This window comes from Clinocottus analis, unplaced genomic scaffold, assembly GCF_023055335.1.
Source record: "Clinocottus analis isolate CAN_PGR_092001 unplaced genomic scaffold, fCliAna1.0.p SCAF_21, whole genome shotgun sequence".
In the NCBI taxonomy this organism is placed as follows: domain Eukaryota; kingdom Metazoa; phylum Chordata; class Actinopteri; order Perciformes; family Cottidae; genus Clinocottus; species Clinocottus analis.
The window spans coordinates 6966913-6978976 of NW_027175943.1; the positions used below are offsets into that span (position 1 = coordinate 6966913).

Genomic DNA, 12064 nt, shown 5'->3' on the forward strand with positions numbered 1-12064 from the left:
TCTCCCAGTAGAAATAACATTAGAACAACATCTCAAGGCCGCAGCGTGTTTCCTACTCCTGTGGTGTCTGTTGCTTTCATATCGAAAAGGTATAAAAGAAACCTTTAAGCACATTGGATCTTCAGATCACACAGGTTGTATGGTTATTGTTTACAAATATTTGAACACTTCCAAGACTCCTATGAGGCATTAAAGAAGGCTGCCAACTGTATAACATGTTGATGAAGTGTAGAAGTACCGGTAAGGTTAGGGGCTAATCCTAAAATACGACTGGCGCGAGATAAAGTTTCTACCTGAGGGATCAGAGCTATCCCAGCTCTGGCTGCCGATGCCATCATCCGGGCTGCTGTTCCTCGAAGGGCGGTCTTCCTCCTGTTAATCAGAATTGGATTAGAAGAGACTTATCATGCATTGCCGCTTAGAATGATAAACAGGGCCTCCGTGACGACTCCTTTCTTACATTAATGTAATAATGGATGCCATTCATGAGTTTCTGTTTAATTGCCCTAAAAAAACACTGTCTGCATGAGCCATTGTGATCAACCGGTAATGCAACACTCTGTTCAGTCTAAGACAACACACCCAAAGGAAAATTACATTTTAATTCCAACAAAGGTTGAATAAACCTCACTGTGAGAACTTTATGACATCCATTAAATGGAGTTTAATCACACTAAATGAGAGCGGGACAATCAAACTTTGTCCAGCTCTGTTTCAGAGTTATATTGGCTGTGTAATTGCAAAATCTTCCACTGGATTACAAAACCGTCATCTAGAAAATGGGGGCTTCTGTTCTACCTTGTCCACAAGGTGTTTGTATGTTTATTTATTTATTTCAAACAAATGACTCTGCTCACCTCAAAGAGACTGCAGACTAATGGTAATTGCTCGAGCCCTGCTGGCATCAGTGCATCTTGTTCATTTGCTTCTATTGATTAAAACTAAGTGTGCGAGGCACCATTGGCGAGAAAATGCGAAAATCACCCCTCTCCCCGGTGACAATTAGTATCATCCAGCACGTAGGCGTTTGCCAATTCTCATGCTGGGAGAGACTAAACACAGATCATTACAGGGGGAGGGCGGCGAGGGAGAAAGAGAGCACTCAGGAACGTCAAGAGAGGAAGCCATGTTCAAAAACAGACTCGAGATGGGTCACTGTTGTGTCAATGGGGCTTACAGCTGAAGTTCTCTTCTTGAATGATCCATTTCTAATTACAGCAGTTTTATGTAAAGTTATTTCAATGGGGATAAAACTAATGGTGTGGTCAGGCAATGGTCCCAATCTCTAAATTTGTGGAAATAATGACATTCCACACAGCGAATGTGTCTGTCGACAGCCATGTGCACAGAATAAGGTTTTTTGACTTTGAGGAATATTGTTTTTTCTTTTTTTTCTTCTTTTTTCTTTTGGTCCTGAAATTATTAGTAACCGGTAACTCCACAAGGCTTTCTGTTCGTACCTCTTGGGCCTCACGGCGTATGATACCATTTCGCTGAGATGTCATCTTCTCGGTCCCATCTCGGACCAGAGTGAGGTAGTAGCCGCTGCCAAAACGTTTCTTTAGGAAGAGGGAGGAGCCACAGCAACGCATCTTGCCTTGAGAGATGATGGCAATGCGATCACCTAAGATGTCGGCCTCATCCATGTGATGTGTCGACAAAATGATGGTGCGACCTGAAGAGAGACAGAGAGAGAGACTTAATGCGGTGTCTGGAGTAGCATCTGCGTGTGTGCTGTCAGTCGTGGCCATGAAATAAAGTATAAAAACACTGGATTGCAATTATAAAATAATTGAGGCACAACCTGGTAATTAAAAAGAAATAGCACTTCTGAAGCATTTTTCTCTTTCGAAATTGTTTGTTTTGACAACTGTGGTTATGAATAGGAAGCCTGACACAGAAAGATGTTCCAGATCAAAAGTCTTCAAAATCAAGTCAATATCACATTCTGTCTCTGTGTGGTAGTCACTTATCTCCTTATTGCCAATTCCACAGTGCTTTTTACCCAACAAAGGAAACTCCAGAGGAGTGCGTGGGCATGATTCTGGGACTAAATTACAATTATGATAAAGGCCACCCTAAGCCTACTTTACAGGCCACATATTAGTTCAGCTTTCTCTCGTTTTGCAAGTCTTTTGATTCAAGAGGCATCAAACTGAGCACAATTGCAATGACAAATACAGCATGTATCGCAAGGGCATTCACAGGTGTTCAAATCTGTTCACATAACGCTGTACCACATGCCACATATTAATTATCGCCTACCCCAGAAATCTGAAAAAAACAGCACTAGATCTGTAATGAAGTCACAGCATGGTCATGTCTCTGCAGTCGGCATGAAAGCTGTATCAAGGGGCACTGGGTAACTTTTGATCCAGTTAATTTTAAAGCAGAACACATTTAACCTGATGCCTTTAACATTAAGTGACAAAGACAGGAATATGCTTAGAAGTCAGTAACTGTGAAAAGAGTGTGAACATTTTTTACAGCTAACAAGGGACAAAAGAGTCAACAAATGCTAATTACAGATGATTTGTTTTTCCCGTGCTCGTGGAATGGTTGTGTAGATGGTAATGTCGGCTCATTAGACGGTTACTGGGTGCCCCACTTTGGTCAAAGTATCCCAACGACTGAATGGATTGCGATGCACTTTAAGAGAGATAACCATGGTGCCCAGAGGATGTCTTTACTGATCTCCTGACTTTCCCTGTCACAACACAATGTCTGTAGTTGTAATCATTATTGTCCCAATTAAGTATCATAAACTCGATCAATTACTCACTCTGTGTTTCCTCTAATATGTGAAGAAAAGTTAAAAACTGCATTTCACAACAGCAAAACTATGCAACTCATGCAGTACAATCCATGTCTCATGTCGTATGCTAACTACTCCTCAATGTACTTTTTAATTCATCCAGTCTTTTCTTCGTCTTATGATTCTCTATTCACAATGGAGACATGCGAGACAATCCAAACTCAGTAATTGATGTCTAAATTTATGTTTTAGGGGTGAAGTATTACTAATTAGTATTACTTATCAGGTCAAAATTTTAATTTGGCCAATAATTCAATTGCAAAACTAATGTCATTCCCATTGGCCTGCTGCACTGTGCCGTGTTAAAATGCTATATTAAGATGGTGAACCATACTGACCATTAACACATTGCTTCTTTATGTGCTCAGTGGAAGTAAAGTGGGGAATCTACAGCCCTCGTTTTGTAAAACAGATATTTTCCAAAGATTATTAGAAGCTAATATAAGACTTTAACATGCTTGCGTTAGCATTTAGCTCAACGCACTCCTGTGCCCAAAAATAGCCTCACAGTGTTGTTAGCAAGGCTGCAGACTCTTTTCAAGACTTTAAAAGGCAAGTTTCAGATCACATCAAGTCCCTTCAGAGATTCCAGGTTGTGTCGTCTCAATCATATCGACTTTAAAACATGGCAAGGAGATCTCAGTACGTAAGTGATTGAATGGAGTTTTCATTCCGTATTCATAGAATTTTGTGTTTTTTGCAAAAGGTCAGGTGTTCTGCTTGGCTCCTTTTTTTTGCATAGAGCTGGTTCAATCAGGTCACCTTATCCCAGGGACAAGGACACACTTAGAGGTCATTAACTGCAGCCCAATGCAGCCCTTTTGCTTCGCCAACTATTTCCTCCTCCTATCTGCCACCTCCCACACTTTTTGTGCCCTGCCACCAGCTGAGCTGCTAAATCCATCCCTTCTCTGTTAAGTATTGCTGCTTTATGCTATGCCAAGCAAGTCTGGATCCCTTTAAATACAAACTCCAACAAAATGCCCAAGTTGAATGAATGCCCAGCACCCAGTCAATTTAACATATGTGGGGGAAAAGCTATGCTTATGAAGGGGGTAGATGGAGGATATTGCTTGATGTTTAGTTTGACTGCGCCAGCTCATTTTGTATGGGATGCTCAAACTTACAGATTATCTTCCTGGGGATTTGTTGTGCTTTACAAAGGGAAAAAAAAACAAATTGCACTGCATCATCCGCGAGTTGGGAGTAAAATAAATGTGTTTGGACTGCAGATGGCCCACAAAGGTATATGCTGATTTATAGTGTGTTGTGGTGCATTACGGCACAAAGTGATATATCAAATGGAGTTCCTTGTTCAGGTAAATTGGTGGTACTCGCGCTACGTACAGCAAAGTAAGGCTGGGAATCTTGTTTCTATTATTTAGCTTCCTTCCCTCTAAATCAAGTTGATAGAAATGGATTTCACAGTGGGTAAGTAAGCCTGGACAGATATTATGTACATCGGCAGTAAGATGAATTACGGGACAAAACTGTATTAACTGCTATTTGTAGCAATCACCCATCCATCCATCCATCCATCCATCCATCAGCTATATCTACGAATCCTTTAAAAGGGAAGCAGGGGCTGGAGCCATCCCAGCTTGCATTGAGAGGTGAGGAACATCCTGTCCACTCAAGCTCACATTTGCACCCATAGGCAATTGAAAGTTGCCTATTAATTTAACCTTTATGAAACCTAGACTGTGGGAGGAAACCGGACCAAAACCCACGCAGGTGTGGGGAAGGCCATAGCCAGCAGGTTTAAATCCAGCAATCAATTTAGGTCAATATATTTTGAAATGACCTTGACGCCATATGCAGCCTGCCCACAGAGTTAATAGATACAGTGGGCCTGTTGTTTTGATGAAATATAGGACCAAATATATATTTTGTTCCACGTAACAACTGAAACTCAGACATTGTGGTTATTGCAAGGAATCTCTAACTATTTACTGAATGTTACACAGGTGCTCTGTGTGAGTGTTGTGTTAAATGTTATATGATGTTTATAGCCCACTACAGTCTTCCCCTCCACCCCTCTACAACATCTTTTATTGAAAATGTTCGACATTATACATTTTTCAGAAATGTTTTATTTTTTCTGTCATGAAAACAATTTCAATAAGATCACATTGGAAGAAGATTTGTACTGGAACATTGGCTTGAATCCTACATTCATTTGTTTTTCAGGGAAGAATTTATTATGCATGGTATTTCAACTTTTCATGTAAATCTAAAAATGCATGCAATTGCAATCAGAGTCTATAATAAATAGACTTGCTGCAAACTATTTTAAGTTTGAGCGCTCCGAAAATATAAACTGTTTCCCACATTTCTTTGCACCCTTTGTTTCTCACAAACTGAATCACCTTCCTACATGTGTCAGGTCTAATTTCAGCCTGAATTCAGCATTCATGTGAATTTAGGCTGAAATTAGACGTAGGATTTAATATGCTCAAAGCTGTAATATACTGTGATATTTTGGAGGAGCTGTTTTATGTCATTTACCTGCATTTACGCTATTATTTACGCTTTACTTCAGGGGCGCTAGTGTTTTTACTTCCAGTGATTACATGGCTGTCGATACAAGCTGATAAAATGAGAAAATCTGAATCTAAGTGGGAGACATCCTTAGATAATAAGTTTCATTAGCTATGTGATCTGGAATATTTTATTATGTGTATAATATGCAACACTGTAAAATAAAATGTGTTATTTATGACACAGTAAAGAGCTCTGAAAGGCACCTGAATAGTCTTGTAAATTGGTAAAGTTATCAATTACAATCAATATAACAGGTGATATAAAATGATGCTGTCCCAGCTAAAACACACAAGCTGAATGTAAAAATAATCTATGATATAAATAGCATCCTCAAGGCCCATTCCATAACATAATAAATGGGGTAATTTAAAAGTAATCGACTTCCAGTAGTGGATCATAATTAAAGACTTTTAATCTCCACTTTCTACGGTAATTTCCTCATGTCACATGACAAAAGAAATGCAACGATCTAATGAATAATGAAATACCAACAGGCCACCACGTTATGCATACATAATGAATATTTCCTCATTACTACAATATATATTTAGCATACTTCCCTAATATTAAACATCTTAAATGTACATTGAGGATCAAATTCAACCTATCAGCCCATGTTCCTTATGCCCATGTACCTTTGTACTTTGAATAAGCCCCAACTGAATTTAATCAAAACAATACCCACTTGGGGCAATCCAGTCAACCGTTCTGTGTGAAAAACCTCCACACTTAATTAGCTATGAAAAACCGCAATATTAAGTCCAATTTCAGCCTTCAGTTTTTTCAAACAAATAGACAGCCTGCAGCCTTTTTTCCTTAATGACAAACCTTAGTAATACTGTCGCGCAAATAAGACTGGAGAGGCACAAAACATGAGTCATTCAAGCAGCCAGAATGTGGGTGTTCTCATTATAATGGAGTTATCTTCGCCTCCCAATTGGAGTGAAAGGACTTGATAAGAGAGAGAAGCTAATGACACAGTGAGGGCGTAATGTCACTCAATGCACATTAAACATTTAGACATCTGTCGAGAGTTATGTCTTACTATAACGTCCATGTCCTGCTTAAAGCCACGAGCAACCACACAGTATATAAGGCCAGCGAGTGACAAGCAGACAGATAGAGCAGACAATTAGGGACTCCGTTAAATAGCAATGTCAATTAAAGCGTCTTGGATTCACTTGTCTTCACTTCCATTTCAATCTGTTCCAGTACAAATTATAATTTCTCTCCACCCACAGAGTGTCACAGAGGGCAAGGCAAAAAAAAAATAAAAAGAGTGTGCTTACAACTCGAGATGGTTCATTACCTTAACAGTTTTTGTATTGGGTATATTGAGGCATTACAGTTAAAAGTCTACCTTGAACTCAGTTTTGAAAAGTTTCTCAGCTTGAAACCGATCAAACATGCACTTTGTGCATTCAAGCCAATTCTACAAACATGGAAGATTTCAAAGCCTTCAGTGGAGCCTTGGTTCTTTCCACCGTGTTCATACCTTGTTTGTATTTCAACAACAGTTCCCAGATACCCCTGCGGGCATAAGGGTCCACTCCTGCTGTGGGTTCATCCAAGATGACGACTTTTGAGCCGCCGACAAACGCTATAGCCACGGACAGCTTCCTCTGCATCCCACCTAGAACACAGAACAATCTCCATCAGAAACAGCATCCGAGTCATATATTTTGTCTTGGACAGGTGCTTTTATGACAAAAAGAAAAGTTAAAAACTACAACTGACATGTAATAGATACTCATCTTTGTCCTGGGTGTTCTGCCTGTTATCAGTGAAAAATCCTACACAACCATCCATCAACATTAGGTTTTAGATGTAGAATGGACTCAAAATTGAGAACTGTTTATTGAATAAATGTGTCAAGATGTCCCTCTCCTGGTTTTTATTGTCTTTTACATGATGGAGTAAAATGATTGATAGCAGAGACCTTCCTTTGGGTTATTCCAGTCTCCACTCATACCCAGCTCTTCAAAATGCATCCAATGTAGTGCTAATGTAGTGGAAATGTCAGCATAGATCAACCTTGAAAGTCATATTTCAGTGATTTTGCACACAAGCAATCCGTGACTGGGGACAATTTATCAAGCAGGACTTGCTCATGCCCCCCAGACAATGTATTATAACCTGTGACACACAGGGACAGTGCATGTGTACGTTTAGACAGCTGCCTGCACGTTTCACTGGGCAGCTTTATCCTGAATAGAAAGGATAATCTACAGATGATATTCCTTCCATGGGGAAATGAATGCACTGAGCACAGAAACTGATAAACACATACAAAAATGAATTTACATTTCTGCATAATTTCAATCAGACACTCTAACACACACATCCCATACGTATCATACGCGGCAGATTCAGACACACCTGACAAGTTCTTAGCAAGATCCTTCCGCTTATGTGGTAAACCGACATCCTGAATCATCTGGTCCATCTCAATCTTCACCTCGTCGCGGCTGAGTCCTTTCAACCGGGCGTAGAAGTAGATATGCTCCTCCACTGTCAGCCTGCAAAGGTGAAAATAATATCGCAACGGCCATTTGATTGACATGTGAGGCCGAACGAGCGACGAAGGAGGGCCATCACCTGTCACTAATTCATATGCAAGTATCTGAAATATCGAAAATGTCATATTTATGCATTTTGCAAGATGATCCTGCTCCCTTCTAAATGCACTTTTGTGAAGGGACGTAAAGAAAAATCCTGAGTTTCATCATAACGGTTTTAGAATATGTCTGTCTCTATGTTTGCATGAATATTTTAACCCATACTTAGTGTCGATCATTTGACTGTCTGGTATTAATATTAATGAAAGTGATTTGCAGGTGCTTAGCCATAATTATGATGTAGGACTTGAGTCGAAATGCAGGTAACTAGTTTTTGGAAGAAAGAAATAGAGGGGACTCTAAAGGTGAAATAAAAAAAAAAAACTGAATAATCGTTTGGAATAATTTCATTAAGAGAAATTTTGGGAGAAAAAGGGAGCAAGATAATGATGTGTTGATGTGAAAAATAAGCCAAGACTGAGACCTCATTATGCATATTATCAAATTACATTATAATGATCTTTTTTTTCACTTTCTCCTTTTTTTTTAAAATACACCAGAAGCAAAACATAATTATACTAATAATCAGTGGAGAACAGGAATGGTTTGAAATTCACTCACTCATTGAATAAGACATTGTGCTGTGGGCACATTCCCAAGTACTTCCGGATGCTGTCCATGTCAGTGAGGATGTCATACCCGTTGATGAAAGCTGTTCCTGACGTAGGAGGGAACAGTCCTGTCAGAATGGACCTACAAACAAACAAGACACAGAAATCCTGATTATAGAGCCAAATTCAACGTTCATAAAACAGGAAAAAAGATTTTCAATGAAGAAGAAACTGCAAAAAAAAAGATCTAACTGTAATTATCCATATCATATCTATTAACTTGTCATTGCCACCTCATTAATTATGTATTAATTAGGGACTAACCTGGGCAGAACATTTCCATCAATAGTTGACAAAACAACATTTAATATTGAGTGTTTTGGTTACAGATAGTGGGATGCTATGTGGGATGTGACTACATTCCTGCATAGAAAAAAACTAAAAGCTACAAGATGTTGGATTGTTTTTCGTGCCTCTACTCAATTGTAACACGGCATGCCACAGACACGTGCTGTGGAAATGCATCCACACAGAACGTCGGTGTTTGACAGAGTCCTCTCTCTGTCCTCTCGGTTATTGTGCTTTGTTATGTTTCGTTACAGTAGCTCAGAGCGGATGTCTTCCCTTCGGCCCTTAGTCTTGCATCACTTGCTCACTCTCTCACTCGGTCTTTCTGGGCCACTGGGTTTCAGTTATTTGCTGTCACCCTAAAGGCCTTCCAACCTTTCCGAAAAAAAAATGTAAACAGCAATTAGATAAGTTCCGCTATCAAAACAACAGCTGACTGTGTGTGATAAATGTCCTCTCAGAAGATGTCACTCTTTGAAAGCACGGGCCACCGCATTAATGCAGCTCCAGTAGTCGGCATTGTTGGATTAGTTGCACCCTGTGAAAATACATGATCATTGAGCCAAGCGGCAGAGCATGAGAGAAATAGATAATGGAACTCACATTGTGGTCGTTTTTCCGGCTCCATTGTGGCCAAGAAAAGATGTGATCTGATTTTCGTAGAAGTCCATACTCAGTCTGTCAACAGCGAGCTTCTTTCCGGTCTTGTATATCTTAACGAGATTGCGGACTGAGACCCCTGCTTTCATATCGGGTGATGGTTTCTCCAGATAATCTTAAGAAACACAATGCATGCATTCATGAACACACAGAATTTTGTTTTTATTCCCTCAATTCGGTGCACATTCGTCTCTTCCTTTTCTCTCCATTTCCATCTTGTTTTTATATTGCCGATCATTTGTAAAGCACTTTGAATTGCATTTGGTTTGTTTAAAAGGTGCTTTATAAATAAAACATGATTGTACGATTGACATAAAAAAAAACAAGCTTAACAACGGGCTAAAAGTAATCGATTAAAGATATAAATGATCCAAATGTACAAAAATAAATAAAAAGGTAGCTCTTCGACCAGGAAATCAAGGAAGAACAAGATAAATACTTAATTAGAAACTTGTATTGATGCTGGAAAGTATGTACCCACTGGAAAAAAACAATATTTTCTTCTATGTTATTATTCCTTTAATTCTTCTTGTCAAAAATACAGATTGGTAGGAAGAAACACTGCTGAGGACTAAAAGACAAAAATAGCTCGCCTGAATGTTAATTGGAAACATTTTTTTTAACAAGTTCCAGACTTGAAACTCACCTACGTTCTTCACCTTCACAAGGTGTGAAACTCCATTAGCACCCAAAGTGAAGAATAAGGTGCTAATGTTTGTTTGCGATCCCGATTAACTTCCACTTGTTATTAAGACTACGTTCCCTTCAGTACACGGCTGAGCGATTGAGAATGTGACACTTACAGAATTATTGCGTTGGTTACACTACAGTTACTCAAGGCGAGTACTAAAAAGGATATGGCAATTTACCGTTATATTCAGTGGAGTTCTTCAGCACGTCGGGGTCATTGTCAACCGCTGAGGCTTTCTCACACCAGTAGGCTGCAGTGAATGGGAAGTACCACGGCTTGGGGATTCCATATTGGCCTGGCATCAAACGGAGAGAACATTACAGCAGCTTGGCTTGAGGGAATATGGCACTTTACAGTGTATGTTTCCTCCTGACAGCAGAGCACAAATCCTATCTTCTTTTAATTAGAGTCGATGACAAAAGCATTAAATCTAGCCTGTCAAGAGGGCTGCGTTGGCTATCGAGTTAGGTCGGGCTAGGACAGAGGATCTGCAAGAAGAGTAAAGTCGATAGTGAACAAATAACAATGAATACCTGGAAAGACATTCTCAATGTACCAGGTGAGCACCCAGTAAAAGACAGCGTCAAAGAGCATCATGATGATGGACACGATGAAGGTGTATTGGTCTCCCTCTTCCGGACTCTTGTTAATGTTGTACCAGTGAATGCCGATGCCTTGCTCCTCGAACTTGGCAAAGTTCTCACAGCCATAGCCAAAGGCCACACATGACAACAAACTCTGGGAAGGAAAGATGTTCAAGGTTATCACACAAACAGTTAAAGCAATAGTTTGCTTTCCTGATTCAAGTTTGACGATAAGATTGACACCACGTTCTTGTCTGTACGACAAATATGAAGTTGGAGCTGCTAGTTAGCCACAGCTAGCCTAACTCCAACTTCCGGGAGTCGCTGCACTACTGACAACTTCTCACAGCCAATAAATGGTTAATCACAAAAACCCCTATGTAACAGTGAAATGCCATTTTTACACATCAGTTGTTGAACGGTTTCAACAAAAAAACAACAAAGAGTGCTCTCTGTTTCCCGTCTTTATGCAAAGCTAAGCTTTGAAGCTTCTGGCTAGCCACATATTTAACTAACGTGAGAATGGTGTCCATCTGCTCATCAAATTCTTGGTAGGAAAGGAGATCTGTGTACTCCCAAAGTGTCTTTCAAAATCTATGAAGTACGGCCTCAAAGAATATTTCATTAAATATTTCAAGTGATGACTTTGTATTACCACCCAAGGTCACAATCAACTGATCAATAAACTACTGCTGCAGAGAGAGGGAGACGATCCACACAGGCATCAGCTGGTTTAATTGCCGTGTTGCCTTTCTGAAAATCTCCCAAGACTTCATTTTAGACATGAACAAAGATGGAGACTAAAATGTTTGTGCTGAAACAAATATTCATTGGAGATTTCTTACAGAAGAAAATTGCAAATGACGCTTTGCCCGTGAGACATCATTGACCATGGCCTATCGCTCTGCATTGCCATGTTGCCTGCCAGCTGTTTTCTTACGCCTCATTTGCTTGCAGCATTTTCACTCCGGTAGATGTAGCATTTGCTGAAGCTACAGACAAACAATCATGGATACTTGGTCTACTCGTCGTTACATTTCCAGGCAGAGAATCCGGAAAGCCCTGCAGTGACACCAAACCTCTGGCCTGGCTTCTAACATTGCTTGCAACTTCCTGTGTTGTCCTCCACTGACCATCTCCTGACAAGCAATCAACAGTGAGTCAGTAGATGAGGGGTGACAGCAGGGCGAGTGGGCACCCATCCTTGACCTCAGTATGAACGGCTGACAAAACCACAGGAGCCACTTATTTGG

General features: G+C 40.0%; 1 protein-coding gene across 1 annotated transcript in view; it reads right to left on the bottom strand.

The window, feature by feature from the left end:
* Positions 1–12064, bottom strand: part of LOC137792667 (phospholipid-transporting ATPase ABCA1-like) — a 122934-nt gene that overhangs the window by 70556 nt on the left and 40314 nt on the right. The window contains exons 16-23 of the mRNA XM_068588421.1: positions 10761–10965; positions 10406–10522; positions 9480–9651; positions 8539–8670; positions 7739–7878; positions 6855–6992; positions 1461–1675; positions 294–372 (exon numbers count right to left, since the gene is read on the bottom strand). Coding sequence (XP_068444522.1) covers positions 294–372; positions 1461–1675; positions 6855–6992; positions 7739–7878; positions 8539–8670; positions 9480–9651; positions 10406–10522; positions 10761–10965 — 1198 coding nt within the window. The remainder of the gene's footprint in view (positions 1–293; positions 373–1460; positions 1676–6854; positions 6993–7738; positions 7879–8538; positions 8671–9479; positions 9652–10405; positions 10523–10760; positions 10966–12064) is intronic.